The 18,612-nt window shown below is 37.9% G+C and overlaps 1 protein-coding gene across 2 annotated transcripts in view; it reads right to left on the reverse strand.

Moving 5' to 3' along the window:
- Positions 1-675: 675 nt before the first annotated feature.
- LOC150095737 (putative RNA-binding protein 19) overlaps positions 676-18,612 on the reverse strand; it is a 288,611-nt gene continuing 270,674 nt past the window's right edge. For both annotated transcript variants that reach the window (XM_090409907.1, XM_090409904.1), the window contains exons 26-27: positions 1,872-1,951; positions 676-798 (exon numbers count right to left, since the gene is read on the reverse strand). In XM_090409907.1, the coding sequence (XP_090266033.1) occupies positions 1,890-1,951 (62 nt within the window). In that variant the 3' untranslated portion in view covers positions 676-798; positions 1,872-1,889. The remainder of the gene's footprint in view (positions 799-1,871; positions 1,952-18,612) is intronic.

An 18,612-nucleotide genomic window follows, 5' to 3' on the forward strand; every position in this document is an offset into this window, starting at 1 on the left:
GTAATGAAATATGCATGTTTTAATATCGGCCAAGGACCGGATCGAACGTCTTGGCGGCCATTCTTGATCTTTATCAATGAAATAACCATCATTAGCTTTCAATGATAACATTCTGCATCCTTTGACATCGTTTTTGATGTCCGGCACAGAGAATATCATATAATTTTTGGCACGATAACTTACCCATTTCATTCGACTTTGGTTTCCTTATGCTGATATCTCTTTGGTATTAAAGTTTAAGATTTTTCTATATCAAGCAGCGATCTCGCCAAATTGGACCCATTAGTTCAAAGAGAATATAAAACATAGTGGTCCGATCAGCAACCACCGCTGCAGACATAAACTTCACAATAAAGGATGGGATAGGAACATTTAGCCATGCTAAAGGTAGAACATTATAACAATCGTTAAAATAATTAATTTTGAACGTGTGTGTGAGAGAGAGAGCACCTAGTTTCAATCATTGAACATTGACTTTCCGAATTCAGAATGTTAAAATATTATGTAAATGGCTAAGTCAAAACCAACTATCTACAACTTCTTAATATAAATTGGCCTTATTAATTCACAGAGAGAATCAGCAAGATATTAACTTTACATTACGAATGTTTTTTAGGCTTCTAAAACTTGGATTGTTCTACGATTGGCGCATGCGCATATATTAAAGAAGAAACCAAATCATTTTCAGTAATTTATTATTACTAAAATTATATACAAACACGTTGCTGTACAGTTGGAAGGATAACATAAAAGCATGAAATTTTCTGGATAGTATTCCGTGCACTCTTCCACTTCAGCCTAATAAAAAAGAAAATAAATTAAAAAACAAAACATATAGAGCGAAACTACAAAAACATATTTTTAAAGTTGACAAAAAATACTACAAGAGCAGTAGTTTATAAACGATGCATCTCAAATAGAAACAACAAAGTTTCGTCTGCGTATGTGTGGAAAGGAGTGATTGGCTGATGAGTTTCTTAATTGTGTGTTTTAATTGGAGCAAATTTCACTGAAATCTGAATAAAATGCTATAAGTTTCCTGGCCAACAATTACGCAAATTTTTTTTAAATCTCAATATACTATTTGAGGTTAATAAGTCTTTTTTTTTCTGAAATAATTAGATCGTTGTAGTTAGAAAGTTTTTTGTTATCTTAAACGACTTATTTTCTCCTATTAATACTTTTATATTTATGGAGTATTTTTAAAAGAATAACGTCTGTAATGCAAGCAAAGTGGTCCAGCACCTTAGAATATAGTCTAGAATACACCTCAAATCCGCTAGGAATCAGGGGTAATAAAGATGACCTCCCCCTTGTAAAGCAGGATGACCCATCGGAATTCCTGAAGATACTTCCAGTGGCAGGAATTTTGTTCGGCATAAACATTCAACATGCAAAACCCAAATGAGAACCGCTCCCCCCCCCTCATATTCAGCAACCCGAAAAACGATTATACTTCCCTCGTACCAACACTCCTCCACCCAGAAGCTGTGCCCACCCACTCTTTTGTTAAACCCTCATTGATCACCATCCATCTGACATGCGGCTAGGGGGCGCGCCATGTTACCTGCCAGTAAAGGGCGCTAGGCGGCGCTGGAGGGTTGAACGTTATTAAGAAACTCTATTATAGCGGGGGATACAACAGTGGGAAGGAGCGGGAGACAACGTTCAAGATACCGACATTTTCTCGATCCCCCCCCCCCTCCGCAAAAGAAAAAAAAAAAAAAAAAAAGCCAGACGCCATAAATTATGTATATAGATTTCCCACCTTCCCTTCTGGGAGTGCCACAATATTCTTTTAGTTCGAAAACGTTCCAAGATTATTAAAGTCAGACGCTTTAGCATTCATAAAACACACAACTAACTCTTACCTTTGAGTGGTCTATCTATTAGTATACAGACATCTCTAGGCCTTTCATAAATTCCGACTTCTTCACTTTCTTCCGCTGACCTGAAAATAAAAATGAAATCAATATGAAAATCCCGAACGGAACCAGGTGAATGAATAATAGCTCACCAAATAAGTAGTGACAAAGCGGGCTTTGTTTTAAAACACCTTTCACTCCATCTGTACTAAAAAGACAGGACGACAATACAATGCATTGAAAAGACCCAGTCAAGATTTATTATAGTAGATGCCTTATACAATATCTTACTTCAACTGTTAAAAACATTATACAGTAGGAGAAGACCGATGATTGCGTAAGAACCAAAATCCTACCGTCACAATTGTAGAGGACACAAGGGAGCTGGCGGACCACAAATGTGCTTAATAAGACCATATCTATCTAAACGTTACAGAAAGCAGGCATGCATCTATTGGGTATTGACTGTCAACACACGTATAGCAGCTGCTGTGGTACATGAGTGAAACCAGCAGTTTTTGCAGAGGGTAGCGATAATATAGTGCTAAAACCAAAACTTTCGAATTAAAAAAACTGCAACCCATTTTGAAACAAAATAATGGTGAAGTCGGTATTTTCGATATTTCAGCTAGTTCAAAACATCTATTTGGAACGAAGTCGCAATGCCACACTTATTAACAAGCGATGGCGTAAGATAAAAATAGAATTGTTCCCAAACGAAGAATGTTTCTGGACATTGTAAGTAAGCATCGGAGAAAAATCAATCATCTTATATTTTACAGGAAGCTGTTAAGAAATTAATGGTATCTTCCTGCTTCCACTTTCTTTCAGCGACTCTGTGACGTCCCTCCCTGTCACGGTTTGTTTACCTTTCTCGCAATTACGACATGAAGACTATGGGTCCTCCATTTCTAGACGGGTCGTCAAGTCGCAAATCAAGGATCACCTAATATCCAGACATTACGTATCCGCCAGTTCCGGTTGGGAGTCGTAATGCGACACCCAGTCTGTTACTTTTTCCACATAATTAGCTATTTAAAGAACCGAGTTTGCAATACTACAGGAAGTGACATGCGTCGAACCAAGCAGCCAACTTGTCGTGCACACACACATCAGCCGTGACAGTTCAGCTGCGAAGAAGAGGGCAGGCAATTTGTCGCACGTGGTGACAAATGCTGGTGGCGTATAACCTGTGACCCGTCCGTTCCGCCATACGACTCGGATGTCAGGTCAGAAAGAAGGGGGAAACGCTAAAGTAGGCATGATATATATGTAGGTAAACATACCTACAACATTACAGAGGGCTGTGAGGGTGTTCTTTTGTGTCAACTGGTGTTGTCAACTGTAAATCGGACACTGACAGATGAGTGCGAGAAGAGGAAAAGGCTCAATGCAGGAACAGGAGGTGGAATACCAGACCCAGTTCACATGCCCAAGTGATGAACTGCATATTTACTAACGGGGTGTTAATTTTTACGCTCATAGATGCACTGGGGGTCGATGATCTGTCTATAAGAAAAGAAAAAAAAAAAAAACGACGTAAAACTGATTTTTAAAAATACCACGTATGGAAGAAGCCAAAATGAAATTAAAAAAAAATAAAATAAAATAACCCGGCAAGTTCGTATATTAAAGGGGCCCATTACACCTTCAATTCTAGTCGCCTAGCGGATATTTTTATAGGCTTTTTTTCAGCCAATTCTCAAATTGGTCAACCTTAGAACTCTCTCTATTTCAAACAATATTACCAGTTAGGTTAAGAACACGAGATGGCAGTGGTCGTCTGATGTACTTTCGTCACCCATAAATCCGCAAATCGTCGGTAGAGATAAACTCCGCTATCGGTGATGACTCTGGGTGCCCATCCATTTCCAAAAGTTAGGGCTAAAAGGGTTCCGCGTATTCCCTTCAGGGAACGAAAAGGTGTTAGAGGATTCATTTTATAAACCTGACGATTGACTTAATATTTGTACATTTCTGTAGTGACCAAATATGTAAAAATAAAAGTAAGCCAAATCGGCAATAGAGATCTTTGGAACGAAATGCAATGGACTGTTAATTGGCAAATTAAGTGAGTATAATATTAAAGCTGATTTAACTTACCAGTGTGCTAAATTGTTCGGAATATTGAGAAATGCACCAGCAACCAATCGTGCTCAATAAATTGTAATATGTTTATTTTCAAGTGTATAATTTGTTTTATTCTTTAAATTCGGTATTGTTCCACGAACAACGTTCGATATGCAGTCTCCGTAAGTAATTGATTTTTCATTGGTAACAGCCAGGTAACAAGAAAAGGTAATCAAAGAGTACGCAAACTTAAAGGCCTACAACGGTCTATAAAACTGATTAGCTATTATTGATAAGGAACGTGTGCAGACAGAATGATCTGAGTAGCTGTGGAAACGAGATTTTTCCTGCATTTACCTTTTAAAACATGGGTATACTTATACAGCACAGAATTTGTAACAGTCTCTTATATTATTATTATTAAGAGAGACCTCCAGGGAGTCAGAGACTCATCGAGGGAGGCCACATACTACACACACCAGCTATCACACTTATTCTTGAATTCATTCACACTGCTTGTACTCAAAACATCCAATGGCAATCCATTCCAATCACACCACCCTCTGAAATATGTTATAGAAAAGTTGCCAAATGTTTTGTCGAACTTAGTTCCATCTCTTCTCTTGTAATAGGACATAACAAAGAAATTTTGTAATACAAATACATTTCCTTTTCGATTAATACAAACATCTTTTGCATGCCATAAAAACGCAAATGATAGGGGGGGGGGAAACATATTTCTCTACCTGTATTAGTTTGTTTTTTTTTAACTTGAGATAATCATTGTAGCAGAATCGATACGATTGAATTCGACTAAAGAATCACGCACACAGGTAAAGAAAGCGAAGACAATGTTCCACAGCTGCACAAAAAGAAAATTAAAGATGTAATCATTGAATTAACTGAAAACATATACCGAAAAGGACTTCAAATGAACACACACACACACACACACACACACACACAGATTGTTCCCTGAAGAAAAGTAAGGAAGCATTTATCACATCGGTGCCGATAATTAAAGGCTAGGAAAAGAACAACTTTAATTATATATATAAAAAAATGTCTATTAGGAGAGAAGAAAGAGGGAGAAGATATCCACTCTTTTAACTGTGAGTTACACCTTTCGGTAAAAACTAACATTACAGTGACATTTCCCGTCACGCCTTGCGCAACAGTTAAGCCCTGCATAGCGTGACCAAGCCTTCCGTGAGCAGTCCCTAGTTACTTAGCAGGCTTTACATGTGTGTGTGTGTGTGTGTGTATACATATAAAAAAAAGGAGAAAAAAGCTAATGAGAAAGCACTACTGTCGGTCCCGAACCACACCCCATCCCTCGCAAGCACCCCGCTTTATTAACAGAAGTGGTCCTGGATCCCAAGTGGTTCAATGATGACGTCCAATAAATCTCTTGTGCAGTCCATCCATTGCACAGCGGATGAAGCGGGGTATGCGTATATAAAGAGGGAGGACTGGAACGGGGGGGGAGATATAAGGGGGAGAAAGAGATAGACTTGCCGAGGCAAAAGAAGGTGAGAGCACAAAAATCCCACAGAACTCCCTACGCCCAGCTCTTCGTATAATTTATTACGATTTAAAATAATGATAGCGAACCTGCTGAGCTACAACTAGACTATTGTAGTTCGTGATTGTGGAAAGTTTCCCCCCCCCTTTTTTTTTGGTGTCGAACAATATAGCATTTGACTTATAAGTTAAGAGAGATTTAACATATCGAATTTTAACCTATATTACACAATTGTGAGAAAACTCGTCACAGATTTAGGAACAGAAGATCGCATACATGTCTACAAACACAACAAAGAGTAGTTTATGATACTAAATTAATACTATTTTAAGAGCGGCGAGTTTTTCAGACGAGGCCAAGTCGTGGTTCGATGCTTCCAAGACACGAATAAATAATTTACGCATGTGTATGTCATTCGATCTTTCTAGGTTAGGATGGAGAGATCAATTACGATTAAAACTGCGTGTAATCACTTTAATGAAAAGAAAGTTACATTGCAAGTCCGTCAATGACTTACACATTAATAGATGAAGCAATGCGGAGACTGTTTATAACAAGAGTTGGAAAAAAAATGCTATAAAGGCAGTTTGAGTGTCAACTCTTTAGATGCCAATTAGACTCACTTTAGGCGAGAGAATTTTCTAACCCTGATTGTAATAATCACATTTGAGATCATGTTTGTTCGGTTTTGCCAAGGGCAATCTCAAGGCAGCAAGAACCAGTTTCTCAATATGTTATCCGCCTTGGGGGGGGAAAAAAAGTATAACAGATGGATAAATGATTTTCATACTGACCATACCCTACATATTTCAGGAGTGGATCTTAGTCACCGGAAGCCAATACGCGCACCTGTATCCGTCTCTTTCCAAACAACTTCTACAACAACCATTACGGCAAACCTGCTGAAAATTAAACCCACATCCCCTCTCCCCCACCACTCTTGTGTTGCTACTTTTCTCTTACTTACTTTCTCCGCCCTCTTCCTCCCTCAAGAATGCAGGTGCATCCAGCAACACTTACAGAGGTGTAGCCAAGATGACGGGGCATCAGGAGAGCCCTGCCTATCCGTCACTGCGGCTGACCCACGTGCGATTGAAGTGGGCAGCCCTTAGCTGCCCACTTCAATCAGGACCGGATCCGGGAGGAGGAGTTGCACTAAAAACGAAGGAAATGGTGAGGCAATGTTTGTACTCCTGAGTGGGCGTGCCAGACCGCTATCACTGAGAAGAAAACAAACTGTGTTGTGTTGTGTGAGTGCGTCGTGCGCGCGCGCACACACACAAGCAAGAAAAGACTTGTTTTGTTTTCACAGATTAAAGAAAGCTAACGACTGCTGTGTTCAACATCGCATATTTTTCACGAGGGTGGAAAAATTCTGCATGAAACCATCTATGATTCCAGCAACTTCATTTGGAATACCTTTTCTATCAAAAAGCGGGGGAACAAGGTCTGGAGCGTGAGGAAAAGTCATGCAGCTAAATAAGTAAACACAGCAGGGTTTCAATAGGTGTGGGAAAGTTAGGAGGTCAGCTGCTGGCAACACCGGTTGGCATAACCTCCCGACCTCTTGATTCTAATCGTTATCGAGGAAAAATGGAGAAAGGAAATCGTACTTGGCCTACCCCCTGACGGTCCTACAATTTCTTTGGTAACTATTAGAACAGTTGTTTATTCCACGAGAAAAAAACAAAAACATCGAGGTAAGAGAGCGAAAGTGTACAAAAACAATCAACTGGCATCAACAAAGCAGCTGTGAAATTAACTTGCTTTGTTCGTTCTAAAATATGACAAAAATGAATCGCTAAACCCCCAAGGGTACAAATTATAATCTAAAATTCACTCGAAATTCAAGGACTCCAAGAATTATTAAAAATCCAAATATTCAACAGAACCTTGATTTGTCATTCTCGAAAAGAAAACAAAGATTAGAATGTATGAAACTAGTGAACGCTACCAGTCGAAAATTACAAATCCAAGTATGTTTAAAGAAACAAATACCATGTCTCTCTGAAAACGCGAAGAGAATTAACATAAAATATATAATAACTGCAACAAAAAAAGCGTCTATACATATTCATACAACGCATGCGTACAAAATGGATTCATTATGTGACTACCTTCAAAATACGTAAACGCCAAAAGGGACTATATTTTGAGAATATGTACAAGGACTTCAAAGTCCAATGTGGTGCGAGCCTTCAGGTGGTCGGTGATGGAACAGAAGCTGGCACGTGCAACCCTCTGGGAGGGATGTTAAGGGATGGGAAGGACAGGGGATGCGAAAGGTCGCGGCCACAGCGATCCATTTCTGCCAGGCTGGCATTCCGAGGGTAGGTGTAAATAAGACATCCATTAATCACGGTGGCAGCCAGCTAATGAGCCGAACCGGTTGGCTTGGGGAACATTTCACCAGCCCCCTTTTCTCTTACAAGTTTGAAGAAATCATCACATTGCTCTTCGAATCCTGAATAATAGCAAAAGTACAATGTTAAAACGAAATAAAAACCCATGCACGGGTGATCCCGTGGGAATAGGAACTGACAGGGACGATATCTATAAGCTCCCCCCCCCCCCCAAAAAAAACGAACGTCCCAACAATACCAACCTCTCTACTACCACATACTTATAACGCTAAACACATATGCAGAGAGGTTTATTAAAATAGGTAATAAATTGGAATCAACTTTCATTTTAAAGTTATAGTTTGATACCAATTCGAAAATGTCAATACAAAATAACCATTCCTCGTTCAAACAAAGTTATTCCAAAATTGTTGGTCTACATAGAAAGCTAATTATGAAATGGACAGTGATTATCGAATTAAAATGGAAATTTCATTTTGTGCGAAAAATCAGATAAGACAGGCTTATCTGATTTTTCGATCGGATATCTGATTCCCACAAGGTTGTGAACTATTTGACAAACTGCTGGCTGCCCCAAAGGGAAGATTTTGCCTTTTTTTCAGAAGAGGGCACTTTACTATTTCTCGGAATATTACACATCGGAAAAATCAAAAGCTAAAATGTCTGTTTATAATGATTCAGGTTATAATGATATTAAATAATGAATCAAAATAAAACACCAGTTTTTTTTTTTTGATTCATCCAAAACTTTAAAATATGTTGCTGACAATTTAAAATCAATATATAGAAATGCTTTTTCTTTCTTTCTTTTCTTTCTTTCTTTCTTTTTTTTTTTTTTTTTTTTAGGATGGAAATATTCGCCTTGCTGGATTCAGACCATTCATTATATTTTACGTCAATAGAATATTTTTAAAAAATAACTTCAAACTTTATTTATTTTTAACTTTGAAGCCATCGCAAGATGGTTTCAAACTAACTAACTTAACTCACAATCCACCAGGTATTGCAAGCACGTCGATCTCATGAGTGGGTGGGTGGATGCGAAACGTGAGCGCCGATATTTGCCACACACCACAGCTTTCAGACCGTACTGTTCAATCACGAGTAGATCTTTTTCAAGCCACTTGAGGCCTCCAGCCTCTCCAAATCCGTGAACATCCCTTCCCTTCAGAAGGATTTTGGTAGTGATGTCACCATGTCACCATTCCCTTTGAATTATATATATTTCAAATAATCAAAGGGAATATATATATATATATTCCCTTTGAATGTATATATATATATAAAACCACCTCTGCACAGTCCTCAAGTCTCACTTGAAAATAACTACCCTTATCTGTTCCATCTTCTCTCTCTCAGTTCTTGGTGTATATAGAGTTCCCCATTCTAGCAAGTTACCATCTCCTCATGCCCCAGAAACTGGAGTATCAAAACCAGTGCACATCAGTCAACATGCGGCCATATCAGAGCTTCGTGAAAAAGGAAAGTAACCTATCTCTCCTTGCAAGTTGTTCCTCAACATCCAAATAATGTGTTCTTCAATATCATCTGAGCTATTTTGATCACGTAGTAATATGTCAGCTGAACTGCAACTCACTGTCGATCATCATTAATTTCCTACTGTCCAGTTCTGTCAAATGTAATTACAGTAAGCAGGTCGGCATGACGTCCACGAAGCTAAGGCTATGAGACCAGTACATTATACCTGCTATCCACTATATTTATAATTATATAAATTATGTAATAATTCCATTTGTATATTTATAAATGAAACATAAAAAAGATTTCTCTTCTGGATAGCGTCAAGCATTCCTTAGTAGGTTTTTGGTACATTAGCGCAAAGGTGGGAACAGTATTCCAAAGTTAGGAGAGTTTGGGATTTAAAAAGTGTTCGATGCAAGAAGTACTGTCTTTGAACAGGAGAGGGCAAATTTTTTGGAGGCAATGAATACTGTGTTGTACAGAATTATGCCAGAAGAAACTAGGCATATATATTGAAGCTAGTGTATGTTCGTGCCACAAAAATCCACGGATGTAAGTCAGCTCCAGAAGAGAAATCTGATATTTTCTAGAGATTGAGTATTATCAAGGATAAGGAGGGGAGATGAAATGAGATGTTTCTCGGGAGAAGTAAAATAGGACGACTTTGGGGAAGGTTTACTCTTTGGGATTTGGTGTATGATAGGCTTTAATCATAATCGCATGCTTCTTGAGGGGAGGGGGTTGTAGGGAAATGCTATGGTTTCACCACTAGCAGAAAATAATGTATATTTAAAAATTAAATTATAAAAATACATTATATATTAACATTGCTATTAATTTATGAAGTTCTATACTGTATTATATATGTATACGCACACACACAGTACACGTAACTGCTTCCAACGTAATTCCTACTAACTAAATCCAGTCCGTCTCTCAGAGGTTTAGTTTTTTATTGGTCAGTTTTACTTCTCGTATTAATTTTTATTTGTTTACGGTAGAGCATTTTTTTTCCGTCCCAGAATGATATAACCACGCAAATGGCAAAAGGCTGTATCACTGGTAAATCGATTTTATTGTTTTGTTTGTTCCCAACGTCCATAATAGTTTCAGCGATCATGAAATCAAAGTCCTCGTTTAAAAAAAAAAAAAAAAAAAAAAAAAAAAAAAAAAAAAAAAAGCCCGGTCTTGAAGCTATGAGGTCAATGTCTGTTAATTATTTGTGTGTTCACCGGTCGTGATGCTTGTTTTAAGGAACGAAATAAACAATCTCCGTATACGACCAGCTAACTTCAGCTGAGAAACTAGACGAGAATGGTAGCTTTTACAAAATCACTGCAAAAAAAAAAAAAAATCACATAAGTCTTTAAGAAACTGATAAAATGTTAGAGACAACGAGAAGTGGATTTTTGTGGGAGGAAGGGGGGCGCAGGATGTAAGACTGGACCTTACGAACAAGTTCATGTTTTTATCTAGGGAAGCTTCTGCAAATGACATTCTAAACAGCACACGCGATGAAGTGTAACAAGATGCGATACAAAAGATAAAAATACACAAATTGTCAGAATTACAATAAGTAAGATTTTCGAAACATAAATTTCATGTAGCATTAAAATACTAATATCTGAATAGCGAGGCTTAATTTGAAATGGAGCTGCCTGAATGTTGCCTACCAACTCGCGGGAAAAATAAATGTAATCGTTTAGAATTTACTAATTCAAATATATTTTGAAGTACGCATGGGAGCATAACAGAATATTCTTGAAAGACGCAATCGTTTTGTAAGATCGTCTATTTTAATTAAAGAACTCTTTCAGTATAGAAATTAGGGCTGAAATTAGAACGAAAAAAATGTAAATAGTGAAAAATAAAAAAAGCATTCTTTCTATTTTTTTTTATCTTACTACTTATATATACACACACACATCAGATTTCCTTTCTTCTGGTTAATAAGTAGAAGTAAAAGAAAGCAAAGCGGTGAAATTATTATTATTATATAATGGCATCTCCGTGCAAGTGTGGATTCCAAGAAATCCAGGTAACTAGATCTGTGCAACAGATGAGGCCGTATCAAAAACTTATACGCGTAAAGACGTATTAGAACCTCTTTATTTCTGACTGTCAATGTGTTCTTCAAGCAATCCTATGAGCTATTTTAGCATGATTTTAATAATAATGCAAAGTAACTGTACGTTACTATTTCGAGCTACCACATCTGCCTCCCACTACGAACAATCTCATGTGTTAATAGCTAAATCGCAAATGACGTACGGCCCACATCCCTTAACCATTACCTTGGATATCAATCCTTTTGTGTACGCAAAACTACTGAAGCAAAATAAACACAAAATACGGATATTTGTTTTTTTTTCTAGATGGAAGTTCAAGTGTAAGGCCAACAGTTCACATTTTTAAGTTATAATTGAGCTTATATACGAGTTCTTAGAGCCTCCGTAGCTCAGTCTATATAGACGAAGCCCTTTGGTCGGAAGGACATGGGTTCGATTCCCGTCAGTAACGTGAGGAACCTTGATCTGGTTTCTTTCGACTAAAGTGGAGTTAGCCGGTCTCATACGGAGGTAGGGGTTTTTCGTCCCCCAGAACAGGCAAACCGATTCCGTGAATGAACACACACATGGATTACAATCATGAATACGTCACAGCCATATGCCGCTCTCGAGCCCGTAAAATGGGGGGGGGGGGAAGCAATGGTGAACTACCCTGTAAAAAGCTCACCAGAAATACTTTGTGGGTATGCCTACAAAATCACCTACGGTCGGAAACCACTGAAAGGGAAAATCAGATCACGGGTTCTTAACAACAACAACACACACACACACACACACACACACACACATTTGTACAGTCTCTCTCTTTCTAGAGGAATTTAATAGGCTGTCACTAACAACAGCTAAATATTAAAAAGTTCTCTCCTAAATTTTTAATGAAGTAAATTAAAGAATTTTTTTGATAAAAGACTCTCGTCTTCATTTGTAGAAATTATACATATTCAATTATAAGAGAAATTACAAACTGGAAATAAATCTTACTTGCAAAAAAATGGAAGTAAATATTATCAATAAAATAAGATGGTAAAATCTGGATGCACTGCTGTTAAAGATAGTGACGATACACGAGATGAGAAAGAAAAAAAAAAAAAAGACGAAAAACGCACACCTTTTGAAGTCGTTTCCCCGGAAATGTGTGTAGCCTACCTGCCCGTATAGCCTTACGAATAAACGGGACTCCTACCATGCTCAGAAATATTTCTAAGCTGACACCGCTTGGAAGCGCGCTAGGGACCGCGTTTTGGACGTACCTAAGAATCACGAACATCAGGAGAAGGATAATGCTACCAGTACTCACGAGCAAGGAGGTAAAAGAGATCCTCCGCAACCCACTCTTTATGCAAATTTTTCTTTCCCTTTCGCTCTCTCCCCCTATTCACTACATGCGTTTCATGACTCTCTCTCTCCCGTCTTGCTAGAGCGACACTATCGCGGGAATGAAACGATTGCCGGCTAATCCCAATCCCGAGGGCCGTCCCGCTCCTCATAATACCATGGACATGGGGGAATTAGGCTGGCGCGTGCAATCATTCAGCAAGTAATCCAAGTGGCGAGTGAGCTGAAGTGTATAGAAGAAACAGAACATGACACTATTTATAAATAAATATACGGCATGCACCCCCCCCCCTCGTCTAAGAAGCGCTTGCGTGCACGCGTCTCGGAAAAGGGGGGGGGGGGGTCTTCGCTACTTAAAATGAGGAAAAAAAAAAAAAAACTAAGAGCACAGCCAACTATTCCCATTTGCTATTAGGCAAATCGCTCATACAGCACAATTTGGTCAGACATTAAACCAAGTACTAAACTGCCAAACGAAAGAGATACATCTCTCTCTCTCTCTCTCTCTCTCTCTCTCAACTTCTCCTGCCTCTTTCAGACTTCTTAAAGCATTTGATGGATGCAGAGTATGGATTAAAAAATCGATCCAATGCGCACAGTCTCAATTTTACTAACAGTGGCGGCCTGCATTTCTCGCAAACAAAGTAAAACCGTGCTGTTCAATTTCCTCCGCGATATTAGGTACTAATCTGATGTATGCATTTGGGGGGGGGGGTGTAAAGGGTAGGGATGTGCAAAGGAGCAGTCGGTCATATTAATACCCACTTTGAAAGTAAACCGACCAGAAGAATGTTCGCCCCAAAATGAAAGCCTTGCAAATAGACAAAAAAAAAAAAAAAAAAGTTTCAGGATTAAATAAAAAAAGGAAAAAAAAAAAAAAAAGAAAGAAAGAAAAACGTTCTTTCAGTTTCTTATCATGTTTCTTTTGTTTTTGTGAGAATTTTTGAAGATATTGACTTCAAAAGTAAGACCACCTCGAGAATATCGACTTTTTTTTTATGGCATCGACTGCACGCAACTATGATGGTTAAAAACAAAAATTCACATCGCTCCAAAGCTGCAATGCACATTATACAACATCTTCAAGATGTGAAATCAATTCGATTTAGAACTTCATATGGACTTCCCTACAGATCGAATTCCAACCTAACAACTAACAAGACTATGACTGTTCGAAAATTTGACATTTCATCTTACCCAAGTACATGCGCTTGATAACATCGAACCATGATCAACACACCAATAATCATTATTTAATAACAGATGTAAACAATTCGATGGAAGATAAATTTTATCGCCCAGTGCGAGACTATGACCCTGCTTACTGGAGATCTGAAGTGGCTTGAAGAAAGTTACCTATGTCAGTATCTAGAGCACGATTTCGATATCATGCGATCCTTAGGTTTTCCACTTTTCGTGGGTGGATTCATATTAAAAAAATATCATTGCAATATCGATATAAGATATTAAGAATGAATACCAAGACACTGTAAGAAAACTAAATTTGTATTTTTTTTTTAAATCCACCAGTAATGAACTAAAGACTGAAGTTGTGTTTATAATTACTACCTAAACAACTAATGCTATACAGCCAGTGGTATTATCTATGTAAGCTGTGTTCTTGTGGCCGGTGTCCCTATTTTGCAGATGAATGACCCGTGTTTCAGGGAGAACAAACCCTGCTAACATCACATGAGACCGACTAACTTACTCTCTTTTGAAAAAAATTACTGAATAAGTCCATTTTTTTTCTTCAATCGCATCACTAGGATGTGGGTTCGTATTACATGCATGTTTGCGAGTGTAAAACAGAATTAGTTCAGACCACATAAAAAAATTAAAATAAAATAAAAAACTAATTAGGGGTTAGCTGCTTGGTTGAAGGTTAAGTGAAGCTAAATCAAACAGTAAAGCTATCCAAATCAATAATGCCTCGTGGATTCGAATCCCACTGTAGACATGGATGTTTGCAAGTGTCTTTAGGTAGTTCGTCGTCAGGTGAGACCATCGAACTGCTAATTAAAAGCCTGAAGTAGATTGATTAAAAAAAAAAAAAAAAAACCTGTGTCGAGCAGGGTTTACAGATTATTTCATCCTTAACCCACACACATTTATATCAATATTAATCAGGGGTGACTCGTACATAGGCACTGCGGAACTGCAGCACTCCCAATTTTTCTAGATATAGAAATATATTTATTAATTTATTTATATTTGCTAGTAATATTTAATTTTGTCATCAACAATTCTCTTATTTTGTAAAAAAAGATGATAAAAATCCATCTTGTAGCATTTAGGAGGGCGAAGGACCAGCAGCACTGTGTTTACCACAGTGTCATATTGCTACGCGCGCAAGCATATGCACGTCCCAGTGAGATGCGAGCTATTAGCGTAATGCGGCACTGTCCGTCGCGCAGTTCCACTGTTGTTTATATGCAGTTTGCGCCAGTAGTAGAGTGTTCGTAGTGCTCATCGTGTTTACTCCGTCTCTTTAAACATTTGAACATTACAATTAAAGACATAACATATGTTATAGTTTTTATTTTAGAGCATTATTGGGGTTATTGACAATTATGACATCAGAATTTTTAAGTAATTTTGAATTATACCAAACTGTATAATTTTATCGATAATAAACAACATTTTTTCATGTTTAATTTTTTTTAAATTTTTATCATAATTTTGATATTTTATCCAAACACGTATACACTTGTACTTACAGTGTGTATATATATTTCAAAAGTTGCAGCACCCTCACGATTTCAAGCAACGAACCGCCGCTGATATTAATATCAAGTGACAACAACAGACCGAGAAGGTAAAATATTTTTAATATCGCTGTTTACATTTAACTCACAATCTTTCTTGGGATTCACATAAAAAATTAGCCATTGGGCCATTCAAGTTGAAATTTAGTAATGCTAGACCATACTCATTATTTACGATTAGGTACTGGTTTGACTTCAGGCCTCCAATAATATTAATATTTTATGATTTGATTCTATGCAACCAACCGCTTCAACAGGAAATACAAAAACCACAATCATAAAACATAATCACAAATATGTTCAGTCGAACCACTCTTCCACCCAACGGACTGCAGTTCACATCCCACCGTGGGTAAGGATGTTTGATGACTTTAGATGGGAGATGAATTTCGATGTCAGGTGGGATACCACCTCCACGCTTATTAGAGGCTTCAAGTGGTTTGAAAATAGTTCAGTGTTTGGTTTTTAGAGCAGAACAGGAACCTTTTCAAGACGCTTCAGGCCTCCAATAAGCGGGGCGATGATCTCCTACACCTCAAGACAATAATATACATTTCTCTTTTTGTTCATTCGTTAAAAACAATTGTTTTTTTCCATTTTTCCATTTGGATTTCTTCAATAATTTTACGCCTCCATTCAAAGAAGAAATCACACATCTGACAACCTGCGATACACGGATCATCGCCTTATTCCACTGAAAGCAGGTTAAATGTTAACGAAATTCTTAACATTTTAAATACAAGTACTACCAGGTTTGTCAAGAATAAGTAATAATTTTTCTCTCTCCAGGCGTCAATTTCGAAATTATCCTAAATAAGTATTAAGATCACATTACTGTATATTATTTGACTAATAGAATAATTTTATGATTAAAAAAAGCCAGCGTGCCTGTGCAGCTCTGTGGAAATAACGTTTGCTTCCATTAGGGCTATACCTCCAGAAGCCTGGTATATGTTTATTGTCGACTACAGGAACTTTTTTTTTTTCTGCCAGTTTCCGAACTATTCGATCTTGAACACAGGTAGAGAGGGTTTCTCCTCCCAGAAAAACCCACCATTCTAACCATCGGAATGAAGTCCCAAGTTTGCCAAAATTATTCGTTCCGCGTTTACATCGAGACCATTGAGGATTTCTCTGATGTCCTTCTTAAAAAAAGATCAGAGGAGACATGCTGCAAACAGTTCATGGCCTCAATGTAAACGTGGAACAATAGAACAATTATGACAAATTTGGGGGGGGGGGAATCAAATGTATAGTTAGCGTCTGGTGCTGCAATATACACATTCGGTACACAGATTCAATAGACTGAAGGATGGTGAGATTCAAATTCATTACTATCTTCTACTATCTTCGAATTTTCTCTGTTGTATCGTCTACAATAACAGTAATTTTAAGAAACTAAACAAAAAATAATGCAATAGCAGTTTCAATGCGAGATTAAAATAGAAAAACACAAATAGATTATCAGAATGCCCAGAATCCAAAAGCAAACCCTTTTTTTTTTTACTGTCAGATACGAATGACCCCTAACTCGATGGCTTCTGTGCTGTTTCGCTGACCAAACACGTTCGCTAAACTTTTCCCTATTCTTCGAACTCCTGCGTATTGCCATTCTCTGTCTAGACACAACACCGTAAATATGGAGATGTTAAATTGTACGCAATGCTGTCGGTAGATTGACTACCGGAGATGTGAGAAAAGCTACAAGTAAAACGCAGTTTGACCTACCATGCAGTGCAGGACAAAAGATCGTCGTTTGGAGTCGACATGTGTCCGCGGTTTGTGATGAAGTGCGCGCGTGGCTGATGCACGCATGTAATGCAATATTCACAACTTCATTACCCCGCCTCTTTTCCCCCGCCTCCGAATACTGGGGAAGAGGGGGAGGGGGAGGAAAAGAAAGACATGCTCCTTCGGAACACTGCGTGACAATGACACTTTCGTGACCGGACTCTTCTGCAGCGGCGGATGCCATAAAAAATTTACGTCATAGCAGGGACAATAATTCTGACCCTACTGATATATGCATGCACACCTGCTGTCGCTCCTTTCCCTGTCAATGGCAACGTGGAATACTGCGCGACTCCCCGAGTGTGCGCATTGGTGGAAACAAGAGAGAGAAGAGGTACTATGACAGGCACGAGGTGCCAAATTGACCACAGACTCACAAAAGTTTATCCCGAAGACTCAACTCATAAGAAGATTTTTGAGAAAAATACTCAGTTCTTCGAACCATCCAGATCAGGGATTTTTCATCTCTTAAACTCATGTCATGCCGAAGCAACTAAGCCTCATAGGCTTAGTTGCTTCGGCAGTTAAACTTAAGAACAACAACAACACAGGGACAATAATTCTAATCGTACATATATTGGAAATTGAATATTCAAATATTCGCTATAATGATCAATTAAATCTCAACAGACCTTGATATAGGGATCGAATTATTGAGTAAGGTAATTTTTAGCTAATTTTTTTTTTTTTTTTTAATTAAAATGGTTGTCACGTAACGTTAATCTAGCGGGCTATAAACAGGCAGCAGGTTCGTTAGGGGATGGGATTTATGTAGTGTTTTTAAAAGTCAAAGAAAAGTTTGGGGAAATAATTTTATCAACTTTCATTTACGCTTGTAATAATGAATAAGTTATGAAAGCTAACTAGCATTTCCATTTGAATTCTACCAGCCTGCATCCTCCTGCTAATTCGGCCGTGACGGAGACATGAGCAAATAAACACGTGATGTGACTCATATATTGTGATTTACGTTTTGAATATAGTCAACCAATCTTCTCCCCCCCCCCCCGATGTGACAAGGTTAACTCCAATATATAGTATTTTATCCTTGTAACAAGGATGAAATGTACTGAAGTTAAATAAATTCTATTTTTCTGTACGTGTCAGCCAAATATAATATATCCACCACATCTAGTTACTAACCATTACTATAAAACCAGACAGTAATGGAAACTTAAATAGATTAATTTGGAAGAATATCATTGACAGGAAGTCAGACATAATGCAAATTTAGTGATTAAAAAAAAAGTTAATTCAGAGAATTCAATCTAAATTTAGTTCCGTAGCTCAATTCCCGTCCATAACGCGAGGAACCTTTATGTGGTCTCTTTCGACTAAAGGTGA

Source organism: Typopeltis vanoorti, chromosome 20 (assembly GCF_054136105.1).
Source record: "Typopeltis vanoorti isolate ZY-2024b chromosome 20, IOZ_Tvanoo_1.0, whole genome shotgun sequence".
In the NCBI taxonomy this organism is placed as follows: domain Eukaryota; kingdom Metazoa; phylum Arthropoda; class Arachnida; order Uropygi; family Thelyphonidae; genus Typopeltis; species Typopeltis vanoorti.